Genomic DNA, 18956 nt, shown 5'->3' with positions numbered 1-18956 from the left:
TGGCTCTTGATAAAATGACCACCACAAACGTGGGATTTCCACTTCGGCTTTCAGGCTCCCATGTTGTCACAGTGTCGCTCACCAAAACCGAAGGTACAAAGCTCACGGTTACAGAAAGTGTAAACTACCGCAACATTGCTACGGCTACACGGTAATCCATCTCGTATGCAGGTGCCTTTCTATTTAAAGCACACGTATCGAGGTATCCCAGCGCTAAGGCTGGCGTAGAAACCGTATATAGTCATTGAAACCAGTGAAGATAATTTAAAGTGGTAGAAATGAATTCTAATATTCCTAATACTTTTATTCCTACTCAGATCGCGCGGAGCCAGGTGCAGAGCCCTTCCCCAACTTTACAAGCATCCAATAAGTTTGCGCAGCCGTGAGTGCATTTAAGAAGAAAATAATACTAATAATAGTAGTTTTATTCGTACTCACAACGGGTGTAGCCAAGCGCAGATCGCTGCAAAAAGCGCTCACGCCATTGCAGCCGATACCCAACTTTAGAAGCGTCCGACAAGTTTACGTAGTCATTACTGCCCCTAAGAGCCCAACACATCTGTCTGCACTTTGTTTCACCGCACATATACGCTCACAACACCACCAAAACATTCAAAGCACCGAAGCAAACACGACAAAAACAACGGGAGGCTGTGTAGTCCAATGCACCGGCTCATTCCACTGACGAGGGGAGCGCCGAGTGGTGGCGCCACCCGTCCAGCTGCCCGGTCCCTATACCGGATGCGAACAAACGTTTCGTTTCAGGCTACGTCAGTCCAGTCCGCGGCCATGATTGGCTATCAGGTTTTGCGATGCCGTCGCTCGACGAGAGCGATTGGCTCTGCCGTCGCAAAGCGACGAAAAGAGACGGCCGGCTCATCGCTTTGAGACGTCGAGAGACGTGCCGAGTCGAAAGTCGGAATGTGCTTTGAAATTGTGCCACTGGGGCGGGGCAATCGCCGGCATGCTTCGCAAGGCTTGGTCCGCCCATTTGCTGACTGACTGACTCACTGACTGACTGACTGACTGACTGACTGATTGACTCACTCACTCACTCACTCACTCACTCACTCACTCACCCACTGTTGTTGTGGCTCGGTCAAGAAACTGGCCACCGCTGTAAGGTGTAAATAAATAAAAACACACGTGTGATGTGATCGGCTTTATTTATTTATTTATTTATTTATTTATTTATTTATTTGTACATACTGCATGCCCCCACTTGGGGCTATGGCAGGAGTAAGCATTGAACACAACAACTGAAATAGCAATTAAGCAGAGCAAGATAGAAATGCAGCAAAAAACACAATCAGGACAAATCACAAAGGGCAGGAACAATTTTTTCCAGCACAAGGGAACGTATACCACCAGGCAACCCGTTCGAGTGTTCAGCGGTTGAAAGGGGAAAAACTAAATTTGAATGTGTTGGTTCGACAATGGTAAGGTCTGGTGTTAAGCTCTGGAATACCTAGATACTCCTGTTTTCAAGCTTCGACAGTGGCTAGAGTTTGTGCGGCATTACGTTTTAGGGCCTTGTGGAGTTGGTAGCAAAACCAGCTGGGAAGTTATGATTTTTTCGCAGTTTTCTCGGTGTAAGCATGAGCATCACTAAACAAGTGTAGGAGGTTTATATTTTGCTCATCAATACAGGGAAGCTTCATGAGAGACCAGGTGATGTCCGATTGATTGATTGATTGATTGATTGATTGATTGATTGATTGATTGATTGATTGATTGATTGATTGATTGCTGAGTTTAACCCGGAGACGCAACGCAGGCGACGAGGCGCGCCGTAGTGGAGGGCTCCGGATTAATTTTGACCACCGGGGGATCTTTAACGTGCGCCGAAATCTCGAACACACGGGCGTTTTTGCTTTTCGCCTCCATCAGAAAAGCGGCCGCCGCGGCCGGGAAACGAACCCGCGACCTCGTGCTCTGCAGCACAATGCCTTAGCCAATGAACCACCGCGGCGGGTGCGATGTTCGCTTCGTAGTATTTAAAAAGGTCAGGTGAAACTAATCCACAATTATTGTAGGTGGGATGCGATTAGCATTCTTCGGGTGGGTTGGAGATGTGTGATGACTAACTGAATTCCAATTACAATTAATTGTATTACTATTCTTGTTATAACAGCGACAACTTCACTGACGTCGTCTTAACACTTTGGAAATTGCTTACTATTCTTACGTTTACGTATACAATGTCTATATTCATTTTAAGCGGCTACAAAATCCTTCTTTCACGCACAGGTGGCTTCGAAAGACGTTTACCTTTTGGAAAGACAAAGGCATCGTGCACCTTGGCTTCTGGGAGTACATGCGCTTCTGCTATGACATTTACACAAAGGTTGGTCTACGCATGTTCACCCATTTCCCACAAATTGACGAAATTGTGATTACCACGGGGAAAAAGGTTGATTTCTTGTATCAAAATGGGGTGTACGTACTTAAACAGCAGCTGCCCCACCAGGATTATCGTCCTGGTGCTGCTTCTTTGGCCTATAGATCTGTGCAATCGATGCATCGTAGCCCAATGATGTGCCGTGCAGGGAATTGCCCCCTTTTTCGGGGAATTTCCGGCTGTAATTCGGGCCAAAAGGGAAAACGGGAATCTTTATTAGATACAGAGAATTTTAGGAGTCTTAGAGTAAAGAGCAAAAATAATGTCTGTAAACCGGACCTCGCATCATTTATTACTTTGCCTTCTTTAAAAATGTTCCCTGAACACCTTGTTGCATTTATGTTGAAATATCCGCAGTTGTGTTCCGGCAAGCCGCAAGCATCCCAGACCGCTGGTAATCCAGTTCATAAACCAGGAGGGAGCATAGAAGAAAGAATGCGCTACGACGAGAAAGAGCTTTGAAAGTGTGAATCAGAGGCGGCTGTACGGCCGAAGCCTGTTCGCATATATCCCTGCGCAATATACAGAAAAGTATTTCGGGTGCGGCTTAAAAGTTAGACTGCGTCTTGCCAACATGAGTTGGCGCCAGCAGTCCCGGCGCTGAGCTAAAATTACCGCAATCATCCAACAATGCCTTGTTCTCTTGCATCATCATCATCACCACCATCATCACTCATAATCATCATCACCATCACCACCACCACCACTACCAGCCTATCTACGCTCACTGGAGTGCAAAGGCCTATCCCATTAGTCTCCAATTATCCCCCTCCTGTGCTAACTGCGACCGATTTATCCCCGGAAACTTCTTGATCTCATCTGCCCATCTAACGTTCTGCCGCCCCCTGCCACGCTTGCCTTCTCTAGGGATCCAATCTGTTACCCTTAATGACCAACGGTTATCTTGCCTTCGCATTACATGCCCTGCCCACGTCCATTTCTTCTTCTTAATTTCTACTAATATGTCCTTAACACGCGTTTGTTCCCTGACCCACCCCGCTCCCTTCTTGTCCCTTAATGTTACACATATCATCTTCCGTTCCATTGCTCGCTGAGTCGTCCTCAATTTAAGTTGAACGCTCTTAGTGAGCCTCCAAGTTTCTGCCCCGTACGTGAGTACAGGTAAGATGCAGCTGTCATACACTCTCTTCGTCAGGGACACTGGTAGGCTGCCATTCATTGTCTGAAAATGCCTGCCGTATGCACTCCAGCCCATTCTTATCCTTCGAATTATTTCTGCCTCACGGTTGGGATCTAGGGTCACAACTTGGCCTTGCATACGGACAGTTTTAACATAGAGCTTTAGCATGTAAAGTAAGCATGCTGTTTGGTCCAAAACGTGAAATGCATAGTCAAATTCTCCTGAGTGGCAGATGTAGTGGAATTCAGGTAACGCTGAAACTACGATTCTCTGAACGACGTCTTCTTCTGGAAGGCTACGTAAAGTAGACATACGTGGCGCTGGCTGTCGCCTAAAGCCGAGCAGTAGTCCACGTAAAGATATATAATCTACAGAAAGAGAACGCGGGGAATTTAGCTCGGAATTCTTCAGAAGCCTGCGTGGAAAAATACTGAGAATCGAAAATTTCTTAACCTAGAAATGGGAATTTTTCTTTCCATCACGGAACATCACAGTCGTATCCTACCATCTCAAACCCGGCCCTGTCCGTCCTTCTCTAAAATAGCCTGAAAGACTCTTCGTTAAATGGACAGAAACTTCACCACGGCTCCGACACAGTTTGTGTGCGAAATTTTTTGCGATCTCCCAGACTCCTTACAAGAGTTCAATTTGCACTGCTAAGCAGGGTAAAACGTGTGCGAGCTCGGCCTAGTAAAAGTGAGTCACTTATTCCTGGATAACGATAGTGTGCAGGCGTTTGTTTAGATATAGGGTGTATAATGTTTCCTCGATTCCCCTAAAAAGGAACAAAAGAAGCAGAGCAAAGCCAAGAGCGAAAGAGAGAGAGAGAGAGAGAGAGAGAGAGAGAGAGAGATCGAGAGAGAGATCGAGAGAGAGAGAGAGAGAGAGAGAGATCGAGAGAGAGAGAGAGAGAGAGAGAGAGAGAGAGAGAGAGAGAGAGAGAGAGAGAGAGAGAGAGAGAGAGAGAGAGAAAACCTTTCATGAAAACTGAAGAGGTCAGCCCCACTATGGGTAGGGCTTGCTGCTCCAGATGGGGGTGAATAGTGAGATGACAGGGGGAAATAGAGACAGAAAAAGAAAAGGAATAAAAGGAAGGGGAGGAGGAGGGGAGTAGTACACACATAAAATGAATATGCTCAGAGGGTTCACAGAACTTTTTCTAGCCCTGTTTCCGCAAGAAAAGTAATGCGAAGCCAAGAAAATTGTGTTCAATGATGCAAATTATCTAAGCTAGAAAATGCTCACAAGTGTGGTATACGTACCTACCCTCCCATTATTTGTCCCGACTGCATAGTGAGCAACCCTTTCCACAGGCTCTTTCTGCTGCATATTTTCAACAAAAGGACGTTTACATCAAGAGAAGATGTAAAACTACACACATATAGATAAGATCGTATCAAGCTCATACGTGGGCTGTCTTCCGTAAACGGCTCATTTCGTAACTTGTGTTATTATCGGCGGATCACGTTGAATAGTTGGTATACTTTTGTCGGACCTCATTAGGGAGATGCCCCTAGTACCTCTGTTTCAGTATTTACATCCGTTAATACAATGCTACCACACCACATTACCATATCACAAATGAGACGTGGAAATAGCCATAAAAATGGGCCGCTGGGCTTTTCAGCGGCCCAAAAGTTGCACGAACATACAAAAAATGGTTGGCCAACGGATACCTAAGAGCTCTGTGGCAAGGTTCTGATAAGAAAGTAACGCTGAGCTTTGGCTACACATTTATTTTAACAATTTTGCAGCCTCTGAACGAAGTGGAAATTAGCTACTACGAGAAGTACGGCCGTGTATATGGGTAAGTACATTCAATGCTTTTCTAGCGGACACAATGATGGAATTCGCAGAACGATTCTTGATTGCGTTCTCTTAAAATATTTTGAAATTGGTGGTAGTTTTATTTACCCCAACTTCTGAATTACCAAAAGGGGTCGCGGAACACCCAACTCGATAGTATAGTTCACTTAAGCCAAAAGGTCATGAACCTAATTGCATTCGCCGAGGACTACCAGCATTTTGAGACTACTGGTCTGACGACTGCACGCGTTCACTTATTTCGTCTATGCATACGTTTTACGTTTGGAGGCACCGAAGCCACACTGTTGCACACTCTGGAGTGAAATAAATATTCCGCACCTTTGAGTCGCCCATAGAATGTTTCATTTTTATGCATTTACTAGCTGATCAGGTGCATTGCTCGTCCAGTTTCGTTCGCAGATTGTCACACATGTCGGCAAATACATTCTATACGCAATGATCCTGAGGTTACAATGAAACACAGAGAGCGAGGCCCTGGTCTTATTCCTTGCACCGAGTCCCGGTCTAGGATGGCGACCTCTTCGTTAGCAAAAAATCCAGTTTTCTTATCGTCTCCTAAATTGCTGAGAACGATTGGCCCTTTAGCTAGCCGGGAAACTAAAAAGCTACTGACTTTCAGAGATGTCAGCGGTTTCTGTTGCATCACCGGAATAGATAAGTAAATAATGGGCATTTAGAATGCTTTAAGAAACGAAGTTGTTCTAAAAAACTAACTCAAATGCAACAACACTCAACAATGGAGCAACTGCTTAAAAATGATGGTATTGGTGGTATAGACATTGAATTAAATTTTAATACTAATTAAGCTGTTCCTCACCATTTATTAAAAAAGTACTCTGCAAGATGGCCATTGCACGTAGCATGCGAAATATTGTATACAGTTAAATACTTTACGATGGCAACGTAACGAGATGCTAGAGAATGTGCGCCAAATGCAGGCCTCGAGGCAACTAAGCACTTATACAGATCAACCGTTTTTGCTTAGCGTGCACTGTGGGAGGTGTTATACCTGGAGTGGAATCAAACCCTAGCCATTTCTTCGTAGGTCGTACCAAGGTACGGATCCTACGCTCGTTGTCGGAGACCCGGACATCCTACGGGAAATCATGGTGTCCCAGTTCAAGAATTTCTCTGACAGATCGGTAAGGGTGCAGTTTTACTTTATAGAGTCCCCGTGCTTAAAGCGATCCCATATGAAACCGTTTAACGTAAATAAAAGCGAAGAACAGCGCGTAACAGAAAAATAAGAATGGTCCGTCCGTTTTTGCTCGATTCCTACCGTGGTATTCTGAATCCTTCCGCCATTCGAACCTCCAGTAGAGCACATGCTGAAAGGGGCCCAGCAGCACTTACCATCGACTACTGGAAATCTATTTTGGGTTAAATTCTTTTGTCCCAGCAATCTCCTCCCGCAAGAATTATGAAAATCCGTTCACTATCACTGAAATTACGCGTGATGAGAAATCGCGCATAATCGTTCCCTCTCAACTCGACCGAGGAGAACGCGACGAAAGCTGCGCGCTCTCTCCCGGAGAGGAGGGCGGCTCGCGGCGTTCTTTTTCGCAGCCTTCGATATATCATAGGACGGGGAGTTTTTTTAAATGCAGAGCATTTCAGTAACTCACGATGTCACCCGCGTTGGCGTCCGTAGTCCGCACCGCACCCCTCCCTACTATAGAAAAAAAGAAATACTATCCGGCGCCAGGTTTCGATCCCTCGACCCTGCGGGCGGAACGCAATGTACAAGGTACTCTAACCACTGCGCCACAAAGCCGACACAGAATGCGAGGCTATGAACGCGCCTTATATCGTTGACTCATTCAAATTTTTCGTTTTTCCGCAACCTCCGCAAGGTAGAGGGGTCTATTTTTGGTCTGGTGCCACAAAAAAAAAAAAAAAAAAGAAAGAAAAAGCAGGCATGGCTCTGTGCTCTCAACCGCGCGCTCGAGCTGGTAGGGAGTTTTTGAAGCAATAAACTTTTCTTGTCGAGTAGTCTGGTCAAAAGGGAAGTATTGTGCTCATCACTCAAACTCCGCACGCACTCAAAACACAAAAGAAACGGCAAAACTGTGCATACAGGTTCAGGCATAGAAGAGGTTGGTACACACCGCCGCCGACGACGGATCGTCACAGGAAATGCGAGAAAAGCCGTAAACTTGAGCAGTGACAGCAAATTCACAACTATGGCCTCAATGACGTCGTTTAGGCCATGTGAGGAGTGCATAATGAGGAGAACTGGAGAGCGCGGTTGGTTTTTCCGCGTCTTTCACAGCGATTTGTGCCCTCATCACTTCACGTGCACGTGTTATATTTGGCTCAGGTATTCCTGGCAGTGTAAGCTAAACGTAGCGCAGGTTTACTTGCACTGCTCGCGCTGCTGAGCACGAAGTCGCGGGTGCGATTCCCGGCCGCGGCGGCCGCTTTTCTGATGGAGGTGAAAAGCGAAAACGCCCGTGTGTACGAATTTTCGGCGCACGTTAAAGATCCCCAGGTGGTCAAAATTAATCCGGAGCCCTCCACTACGGCGTGCCTCATCGCCTGCGTTGCGTCGGCGCGTTAAACCCTACAATCAATCAATCAATCAATCAATCAATCAATCAATCAATCAATCAATCAATCAATCAATCAGCTTGCACTGCTCAAAGACTGTTGCAGGGTCCCTTTAAAAATCGATTGCCGTATGCATAAGCATTGCGGAATCCTCCACTCAGCCGAATAGAGGAAGCAAATGGGATGGAGGAGGGACTCAGAATACGGCTCTCAGTGTGCTTTTCCGTAATTATTATTATAACAAGATCAGGCATTTTTAGAATTCCACATTCCAGTACAGTTACTGGACAAACAAAGCATATTATATTTGTAACTTTGGGAGGAAGTGCCACAAGCAGCCTCGCGTCTGGTGTATCAAAACGCCTTTTGTGAATCAGGTCCACCGACTATTATGATTAAGCATCAGTGATCCGGAACGTGTCTGTCGTGTCATACACCCGGAAATAATGCTTATATAACGCCAGGCTTATGATGATGATGATGATAATTATGATTATGATGATAAATATAATGAGAACTGAAGGCACGAGTCGCCTCCAGAACTAAAGGTCCCAGTCACTGCAGTAAGCCAGCCAAGTGCCCGCGGAAAATGGTACTCAAGAAACAGAGAGCAATGACTCATGGTTAGACCAGACTGAACGCCGAACAGAGTAGGTGATCGTTACCGGCACCGTGCCAATCGCTCCCCACTTGCCTTCATGCTCTAGATCTCCACATTGCGTTTATTTCACTTGGCGTCGGGAGCGCTAACGAAAGAGGGAGCCTGGTGCACCAAGTGCATGCGCGGGTATATGCGCTTAACTGTACTGACAAAACAAGCCTGTAGCATATGTCTTCGCCTGGCCACTGAGCAAAACTACCAAAAACGCATATAAAACCAGACAAAGGAAAGTACTGCAGTTCCGGAACTGGTCTACTCATGCGTAAGCATTACTGCGCCGCGTCTCTTCCTTTTAAATCGTTTTCCTCACAGACGTAATGCACATTTACTGGATTGCAACTTTACGCAACTACGCATCTTTTGTGCAGATGCAGGGAGTTAAACGGTTAGTGCTTTTCATGATTTTTATTCATGTTGGGGTTTGTTTTTCGCGGATGCTTTATTGTTGCCTTCGGTGTTTGACGGCTGTTTATAGGATCGGCATCTTTGATTTTGTCAGCTTGTCTTGTTATATTTTTTATTTTGGTAGTTTTTGTGTTTTTAATTTTTTTCATAAAATCACACTTGATTTACACCATTTTCAGTTACAGCATTGTAACCAGTAAATGCGCATCTTTTTTGGAAATGCAGGGTGTTGGCTACGGTACTCGGGAAGGGATGCTTACCCTGTAAAAAGGAAATGTACGCGTTGGCTAGATAAAAAATTGACTTATTGATTGATTGCAGGGTTTAACGCACCGACGCAACGCAGGCGATGAGGCGCGCCGTGGTGGAGGGCTCCGGATTAATTTTGACCACCTGGGGATCTTTAACGTGCGCCGGAATCTCGTACATACGGGCGTTTTTGCTTTTCGCCTCCATCAGAAAAGCGGCCGCGGCGGCCGGGAATCGAACCCATGACCTCGTGCTCAGCAGCGCAATGCCTTAGCCACTGAGCCACCGCGGCGGGTTGCACTCCATCCCACCCTGCGAAAGTGGATGTCCAGCTCAGCAGTTGTAAACCACTAGACATCCTGATGGGGGAGTGTATGAACTGTTCCTCGTCGCCTCGGCGGGCTTGTCACTCGCACTCGGAATCTCTGGCGGCAAAATGCTGGCTCCTGGCGCATGCGCTCGACGTCTTGGGCGAGAACTGCTGGTTCCTGCCTAGCCTGACACATGAGCTAGTCCACGAATGACTTCAACCCCCCGCCCCTTTCGAGAGCAGCTGAAACCTAATCTTTACCAGAACACATGGGGGTGGGGGGTCCCATTGTTCACCGCGCCTTTTCATCCATGATCCGGTTTTGATGCTTGTTTTGTGGTTTTTTATTTACACGAATATCGAGCTCTATGCTGCACGCCTGATTAGCCTGACCCATGCGCTCCTCGTCTTGGGCGAGAACTCCTGGGTCCTGCCTGGTTATTTTTTTTTTTGCGACATAAAATGTCCCCTCCAACGAGAGGCAAACAGCTTCGCTGAAAATAGCAACCAGTAAAAGCGATGAGTTGCGCGTTCACGCCACGTGTACATAACCATACAGAATGGCGCAAAATGAAAGCCTTGTGACTTTTCAGTTTATATCACATAAGCCAGAATTAAGACAAACGAAAGTGGTGGGGGAAAAAATGACCCGTCCTTCGACTGTGAATGTACGGGTTCCTACGCGCTTTATTCTTCTTTCTGGCAGGAGGCTCAGAGGGTCGGAAGCGAGTTGTGGCGGAAGTCGATCCTCAACCTCTCAGGCGACGAGTGGAGCAAGACAAGGAGAATTTTCCTGCCAGCGCTTAATCCTATCAGGCTCCGGAAGGTAGGTACATAAAAGTAGTAGTAGCGATAGTAGTAAGAATATTTATTGAGCAGAATCTTTAGGAAGCGGGGCTGGTTGACCCTCCTTTGTCCGGGAGATCGCGAATCCGCGCTGCTTCCAAAGCTCTGGTATCAGAGTTTGTAGACGCTGTTGAAAATTTTGGCTGCGAGGGAGCGAGTCTAATTCAGTGTGCCGGACGTGGGTATTCTATAGACCTGACGGCCTTTCCTAAGGTACCTAATCATAATCTCCAACTTTACGCTGCGTAATACGTCATGTCGAATGGTTCTTCTACTACAAAGCCGCAGTTGTGTATACTGTGGGCACCACCAAGCGAAGAACTCTTATCTTTACTATAAGAGTGTTTGTTGATACGCCCTAAACGTCATTCCCAGCGGGTTGCCACCCGCAAATCATGTGCCATAGCGTTTCTATGTTGATACAGCACACCTTAAAATGTATGAGCTCTCTTTCAGTGTTGTTAAAAGGAGTTTTATATAAATATATCGGCATGATGCAATACACCTCCTCTGTAGCCACAGCAATAACAAATAACACAGCCGGTTGATGTAACTGAGCGTTTGTTTTGCTACATGGGTGTCTTTTTCTCGGTCATGATGTGCACAACGGTTGCGAATGTAACAGGGGCGAGTTGTGTCAAGTGCGATGGAGATGATGTTTACTACAGTTCTGTTCTAATTTACGTGTAGCCAAAGGATGCCCGAAAATGTGTGGTTCGGAGTGAGGTATCCTGGGACTAATGCACTTTGCAATGTATTTGGCTCGCCCCTCTTATATTCGGGAAGTCGTCCCCGAACTGGGTTTGGTCGGTTCCGTCAGTGTTGTGGAAGCGTGGTGGACGTGCGTCCAGCAAAAGTTGCCACCTTGGGGGTGACGACGAAAAGTCGAAGGCAAAACTTCACTGGTTTACTGAATGGCGAGAGATGATCGGCGACGATACAGCAACATCACCTTCTGGACGAGATTTACAGCATGGCTCGAACAGAGCGACAGCGGGATCTGATGCTGTCAAACGAATGCGGTCTGCGCTCGGGGGAACCGCGTATTTATCCCCGAAGCACTAACGGTCAAACAGTTCTTCTAGGGCTTTTGCACGTGGCCCAAACATAGCACAGACACACACGAAAACTTTTTCCAGAGTTCGTGAGAGCCGGCTGTAGCAGCGCACGTTGAGCCTGAGGGATGGGGGAGAGGATGATCTCGGCTGCAGCGTCCGCGTCGCAGGTGCACGTTTCAACACGAAGAACAGTTCGTTCCGTATTTTGCAGCTGCCGAAGTTGACTCACCGGCAGCAAGGCGCCCACACGGCGTCCGTACTACGGCATGTTCTAGCCTGACCGAGGAAGGCAGGCCTTTTTTACACAGCACCGGAGCTCTAAGGAAAACTTGCAGCACGCGTGGGCAGGCTAGCGGCGAGCTGAATCGTAACAGCATCTCCCCACGCGGTTCCGAGATTCCGATGGACAAAGGTCTTCAACGGTGGTCCGGAGGGTTGCTCTCGAAGAGAAGTGCGCAGCAGACGCTTGACTCCCTGCTTGGGCCGTACGACACCGTGCCGTTCTCCTGTGCGACTCGGCTGAAGGCACTGTGCCGGAGATTCACCGGATAAGTAACTGCACGAAGAGTTGTTCCCCCGGAACGTCGCTGGCTTATGCCTGTGCTACACGGTGACTTTCTGTTGACAATTGGACTCCCCCCCACAACTGCTCCCTATGTATTTACAATGGGGCACTGGATATACAATCAGTTAAACGGCCTTCCGAAGACCTTAGAAACGACCGTGTAGCACATTCATTAGTCAGGCAAGCGGCAGAACAACACTCGAAAACACAACCGCATCGCCGGAAAATGCGGAGACAAATCATTACTGCACCTTAACCAGGCTTTAGGATGCGACAAAAACACGCGATTAACTAACTACACTAGTTACATTTTAACCCAACAGTACTCCAGCCAAGCGCATGAATCTGAAAGGGTGACATTTCGCGTCAATCGAAATGTCAAACACAAAAACAAATGCAATCGTAAATGACGAAACCTGCTTCAGGAAGCACAAAGTTAGCGAAAACGTCAGGCGTCTACAGGCCACTTCTTGCGTTGAGAGCTGCAACTTGAGCGGTGGACATTGCCCTGGGCGTTCCCCTTTTTAAATCACACCTCAGGTGTGTCCGTTCTCTCCAGGCGACTGCGACCACGTGAGAGCACTCCGGACATTCTCTGAGACAAGTGTCGAGCGCGCGCAGGAGCGGGAGATTTTCCAACGCTCAAATGAGAGGCGCGAACTCCCTCTTGGAAGGGGAGCTCCCATGGAGCGATGCGAGCTCACGGATTTACCTCTCGGCGTTCCCGCTCTGAAACACGCGCTTCATGTACGCCCGGAAGTTTTTCCTTTTTTCTCTCTCGTCGTCCCCCGCCGGCCGTTCATTGACATCGAGTGCCCGAGCTGGCGGTAGGACGTAATCGAGTCGCCCGGTCGTGACATCGTCATTGCTCTCAGCTGCACCGCGAAAACCGTTTGGTGTCTCGACTGCAGGCTTTACCACAACGTCGCTCGAGTCTGAACTCGTACCCACAGAAACACTTCCTGTTTCAGCGGACGCGTGCGGCCTCATGTCGCTAGTGTCGATTGCCTGATCGCTTACGCGCTCCTGCGAAACGTCTTTACCTCACGAACTGTGCATGATCGTATCGGTAGCCGTTTCCAAGGGCTCCCGTGAATCTGAGCGCTCCTAACCCGACGCCGTCACATTTCCGCGCTCAGTGGACTTATGCTGCCCTCTGTCGTGAGCCTCCGTTACTGCGCTATCTTCGCTATCTCTCTCAGTCACCCCGTTCCTCGTAGAGGTGATGACACTATCCTTTATGGCGCCTTTCGCAGCGAGCTCAGTGCTGTGGTTCCTCGGCAGTGCTTCGTGATTGAAACCTTCCTCGCGCAACACCTGATCGGACCTGTTAGAGAATAGGTATTTGTATTCAGGAAGAAGTTGTGGGGATACCGCCACCTGGGTGACCTGTTCAACAAAGGACCTCCGATTCTGATTCTAGTAATCGGCAGGCACACGTTCCGCGCTTCTGCGGCCTGTTTCACCAACACTCCGTCCCGTCAGCTGATCCGACTCGACGTAGAAAGGGTGGATCATGTGTACCGTCCGCACTGAGTCGCGAAGAGCTCGGCGCGGTTTACTGTTGACCACGAGCTCACGTACGCAGGGCTCCAGGAACTGCCTGCTGTCCTCGCTCTGGCTTACCACGTGAAAGACGAGCTTGCCTTTCTTGCAACTCTCAGCGAAATGCGCCGTTTCGCCGCAGTTTTAACAAGCGGGCTGTTTGCGCGTTTCCACAGCTTTCTTTCGGCGCTGCTCATCTACGGCTACACCTTTCTCGTATTGCCGGCCAGTTTCTCTATCCCAGTCAACGTCCTTGTGAGCTCCACCGTCTTCCTGGGAAGCTCTGCATTTTGGCCCTGACTTGTCAGGCCTCTGCCTGAACTCTTTTTGGCCCTCTTTCGACCCCTGCGCACCGCAACGTGCGACGAATTTGTCGGCGAGTTTAAACCAAGCCGGTCCTGCACCCAGTGCCTAACGTTTTCCAGTAGCTGGCGGTAATGTTGTTCTAGACCAAAGCACGGAATCACCTTGTCGTGCTATCCGAAAACGTTTGCGTCTTAAACCAACTTTTCTATTTTGCCCTCAGCTTTAGGCGAACTCCGAGTATGACTCACCCTTAGCTTTCCTTCCGCAGGTAGCCTGTACTTACGCAGGAGGCTCAACTTTACTTTCTCGTAGTCCTCCGACTTCTCTTTTATCAAGCGAGCCATCCCGTCAAATGCCTCACCCTGCAAAAGCGTAAGCAGCTCTTGCGGCCATGTGTCTCGGCTGAACGAGGAGGTGGCCTCTTAGCCTTCAAACCAGCGTCCGTGATAATTGCGGGGTACTAGCGCCACATCCTCCCCTGGTGAGCCTGGGAAAACATTAGTGCGCAGTAATTACCATAGCAACGCCACCATCATGTTGGCCTTGGCAGGGTTTAAACTGTCATGACAACCACGCGAGGAAGCGCAGCGTATGGGTGGAGAGGCAGGGCAGCTACGTTTAGGGGCGCAATAATTGAACCAAAACTAACAAAAAGTAATATCGGCCTGGCTAAACGAGGCCTTCTCTCACGTACGTTCGGAACAGTAAAAAAAAAGACCGATGCCTTCTCCAACCTTGTAGTGTCACTTTAAAGGGGTCCTGAAATGCCTTCCGCCGATGCATGGATGTACATGTAACCAAATAAAGCAATGTATTAGCAATCTCCTCCTGCAAGAATTTTGTTAAAGCGATGAGTATTAGCTGAGAAATCGTAAATCAAAAACCGCGAATTATCGTCGCGCCGTATTTCATCCTCCTTTCAACTGTTTCTTCGCTGTTGGCCTCCCCTCCCATGATGCTCCGCTCCTCAGCGGTGACGTACTTCCGCTATTGCGCTCCCACAGACTGCCGTCTGCTACGGGCCAGCTCTTTCGGCTTTTTCATCTCTGTAGACACCATGGAGACAGGCTGGAAAAGCGAACGAATGACCTGGCCGCATGTGTGCGGCCTGGCCTTGCCCTTTCGCGGTGTACGTAGCTGCAGGGCTGCAGTTGGTATCGGCGGCGAACTCGCAGCCGCGAGGGGAGAATCGTGCGCTCGTTCCCTTTGGTGCACCGCGCACTGTTTATCCAAAAAGCGCGGTCTCAGATGTGGCCCCGCTGGTGCCGGGTGTTATTTTGCGGCGGTTGTAATTCCTACTACCGGCGGCATGTGAAAAAAGACATTTTCAACCGACACAGAACCCGTGCACAAAACGCGCCGGATCGGATCGCTTTATCAGCGGCGATGAACGTGAAGGCGAAGAGCAAACCAACGCTGCACTCGATCAGCGAGAACCCGTGTTCTGACATGCTGCACCCATGTGTTGCATTGAACACTGACGGGAAAGCGTATGTTTGCACTTGTTTGGATAGTCGTAAAATGTCCAAACACTCCGGCACTCCGCTAGCAGATCAGCCGGAGAGACATTTCGGTAAACATTTGACAGATGGCGCCGTATGCATTAGTGTGTCGCTACGCAAAACTGATGAGACGCTCTACTAAAACTCCCATCGCGGTGTCACGTAGCGGGACGCAAAAAATTAGCGTTTAGCGTATGCAAAGGCCACAAACGCTGTACTAAAGCTCTATTAGCAGCAAAATAGCGTGCGTATGTGAAACCGCTTGCGTTTACAAAGCTGCACGCCGAGCGCGTACGTTTCAAACCTAGTGACATCGTTTAAATACACTGGCAAGCACAGTGTAACGTAGTCAGATATCAACCGTATGCTCAGGCGACAAGCAAGAGCTTGTTTTATGTGGGGCGGAGATTGCGCATAAAGGCCCGTTCGCACTTGCGACGAAAGCGAGTGAGAGCGGCAGGAATTCCGTCGCTTTGTCGCGCGACGATCGTTTTTGTCGAATGGTCGGGACAAATTTTGGTTGCGCGACAGAATTCCCGTCGCTTTCGCTCGCTTTCGCCGCAAGCGGGAATGGAAAGTTCTGCCGCTGCCGTCTGCTACGCAGCTCGGAGGTAACCGCGCGATCTGCTCGGGCCGGATGAACGCGCACACTCCCGCATGGCAGCGCCCCAAGCGGCAGACGGCCGCGTACATCGCTCCCGGCGCCCGCCTGGAGCCCGCACTCGGCACACTAGCCAGTAAATTTCAGGCACTATAATGGAGGAAAGATTTTTTGCTTCCGATGAACCTAGTTCTTTGCCCCTGTGTTTTTAAATACGTGAAGTGGTTAGCACGTCGTCCTCACGCAGCTCTGTATCGTCGTAGCATCGCTGATTGTCCGAACGAAGCTTGCAGCTAAGCCAATGCAGCGACCGAAGCTGTGTGTGTGTGTGTGCATCGCCTCCTGTGTGTTGTGCACGCGTTCGTTTCGCGATGAAATGCGACATTGTACTTCTGCGGGTGGATAGTGCTTCCCATGGTCTGGATTATCTTTCTCGAACGACGTACCACTCAACCTCGCATGGGGTATGTGTAGTGTGCCTGGCTAAAAGCCTTCTCGCTTGCGCGCCAGAGTTGTGACTTGCTGCTCGTCCCCGCAAACCGGGTGTGAGGTGAGTGCCGTATTTACGACGGGCAGGAGAAGGCAACTCATCGTCTGTCAATCGCGGTTCAGACTTGCAACGCATGTTGTGACGTTGCGTTCGTTCGAAACGCATCTCTGGATTGTTTTGAAGTTGAATAAAATGTACGCGTCAAACCCGGGCATTCGGCTCAGGGCGTTCTCTGCGATTGCACCAAAGAAGTGCCACGGGACTTTCTTTATGGTACGTACTCACGTAAAATAAAATCCACGTCGTGTTATGGCCGTGTTGCATTCAATACAAACGGTTAAGCGTTTGTTTACACTTGTTTCGTTTGTCGTAAAATGTCAAAGCACTCCGGCACTCCGCTGGCAGATCAGCCGGCGAGCCGACGCTGAGCAGACGACTCATCTCTTTGCCGGAAGTGCGTGAAAAAGCCGCCCAATAGCAGGATGTCTAGCTCATGACGAACATCTGGGAATCGATGATGTAGACATGTGAAGATGGCGGCGTCCAAAAACACGAAGGAAAGGGTGAGAAAAAAGCGACAAACTTTGCAACAAAAGTGTGAGCTTTCCGCTGCGCGCAAAAGAGTAATACTTGGCACAGGTGACGTTGGCGACCCAATCTAGCGATTGCGCTAGTTCATTTAGTGTGCTCAAAATGCCTTTCAGGGCCCCTTTAAGTCACTCGTTAGGCCGTTCAGTCGCCGCAGGCTGCACGCTCCTGATATGCTGACGGTTAGGTCGAGACGCCTCAACTTCGGGACGCTTAATCTCCATCTCATGGTGTCACTTTTCTCGCTCGAACTGGAGCTCATGTTCATGGTTTTCTATCTCGAGCTCACGTTCCTGTTTCTGCCTCTTGAGCTTCTGTTGTGGTTTTGATTCTTCCAGCTGAAGCTTTCTCGCTCCAGTTGGATTTACCTGTCTCGATTTTCTAGCTCGTGTTCATGCTTCTCTCCTCGCGTTCTGCCTCTGTAGCCTGACGTCGGGTGGTCTCCAGTCAATTGTACAGGTCAATGCATTCCCACAGCTCGTCAGCGTCAACCCCAGGAGCGAGTATAGCCTGTATAAGCTCCGGCTTCACAGTAGGTCCAGACATCCAAGCGCAACTCTTTTGCACGCTCTAAGAACAGTTGTTTTATTAACGCTTTCAAATTCGTGGCCTGTCAAAGTACTACTTTCACACTGCACCAAAGTAGTCGTGCGCGAATAACCCACGCCACAAAGACACGTGCCCTGCCAGTTATCCTCAGAAGCCTAATAAAACTCAGGGAAGAAATGTACCACACTCACCATTGCCCGCCGTGAATTCTAAGAAGTCCTAACCGTCTTCACGTTCGTGGTGTTGGATCTCGCACCGCTGACACCAGTTGCTGCATTCTGGAAGGTGTCCCCGAACCGGGCTCCGTCGCCTCCGTCAATGTAGTGGTAGTGTGGTGGACGAGCGGCCACCAAAAGTTCTGCGTTGGTGATGACGACAAAAAGCCTGAGGCAAAACTTTACTGGTTTACTGCATGGCGAGAGACGGTCAGCGACGATACAGGAACATCGCCCTCCCTTCCGGGCGAGCTTTACAGCATGGCTCGAACACAGCGACAGCGGGACCCGATGCTGTCAAACGAATTCTGTGTTCGCTCAGAGGAACCGCGTATTTATCACCGAAGCGCTAACGGTCAAACAGTTATCCTAGTGCATTTGCACGCAGCTCGAACACAGTACAGCCCCACAGGGACACCCCTTCCAGAGTTCGTGAGGGCCGGCAGAAGCAGCGCACGTTGCGCCTGAGAGAGGAGGGAGAGTAGATCTCGGCTACAGTGTTCGCTTTATAGGTGCAAGTTTCAACACGAAGAGCAGTTCGTTTCTTATTTTGCATCCGCCAAGGTTGATTTTCCCACAGCGGGGCGCCCACGCGGCGTTGTTCTCAGGCATCTTGTAGCCTGTTCGAGGAAGAAAGGCTTTCTTACACAGCACAAGAGCTCTACACAAAACTTGCAGCACGCACTTGCTGGGTAGGGGAGCGCTGAATCGTAACACCCTGTTGTCTCAAGACACGTGCTCCAGTGGCGGTTGCTTGTAACCTTGGTTACTTGCACGTCTGTTTGCCCATTCGCTCGGGGAGAAGATTCACGTTCATGCACTGAGATTATTTATCAGGAAAAGGTGAACCATTATGGCTCTGCATGCATAGACGCACTTCAAGTTTGTGGTCACAACTGCAGCTTGCCACACGGGACTCCGGCAGAAAAGTGCTTAAAATTGGCATGACAAGCACGACTGTAAAAACATTTCTCTTCTTTATCGCCAGCCTTTGGCTATCTCTCCATATTGTGTTTAAGGGGCCGTATGGCCGCTAACTGTTATCAGGAGAACAAACAAGGGGGCTGAGAGTGTGCGAAGGTTTCGGCAGAACGATAGAACCACTCGAACACGTGTCGCTACGTGCATCAACCTGTTGAATTACAAG

The 18956-nt window shown here is 48.9% G+C and overlaps 1 protein-coding gene across 5 annotated transcripts in view; it reads left to right on the top strand.

The window, feature by feature from the left end:
• Positions 1 to 18956, top strand: part of LOC144145864 (cytochrome P450 3A41-like) — a 58269-nt gene that overhangs the window by 18702 nt on the left and 20611 nt on the right. For 4 of the 5 annotated variants that reach the window (XM_077677674.1, XM_077677676.1, XM_077677673.1 and 1 more), the window contains exons 2-5: positions 2251 to 2347; positions 5297 to 5349; positions 6415 to 6511; positions 10251 to 10370. In XM_077677674.1, the coding sequence (XP_077533800.1) occupies positions 2251 to 2347; positions 5297 to 5349; positions 6415 to 6511; positions 10251 to 10370 (367 nt within the window). Of the gene's footprint in view, positions 1 to 2250; positions 2348 to 5296; positions 5350 to 6414; positions 6512 to 10250; positions 10371 to 18956 lie in introns of those variants that run through there. The other variant, XM_077677677.1, reaches the window with a different exon arrangement.

This window comes from Haemaphysalis longicornis, unplaced genomic scaffold (assembly GCF_048455015.1).
Source record: "Haemaphysalis longicornis isolate Haplotype H1 unplaced genomic scaffold, Haemaphysalis longicornis Haplotype H1 scaffold_7, whole genome shotgun sequence".
NCBI lineage: Eukaryota > Metazoa > Arthropoda > Arachnida > Ixodida > Ixodidae > Haemaphysalis > Haemaphysalis longicornis.
The sequence above is the reverse complement of the archived record's forward strand: the minus strand, read 5'-3'. Positions and strand labels throughout refer to the sequence as shown.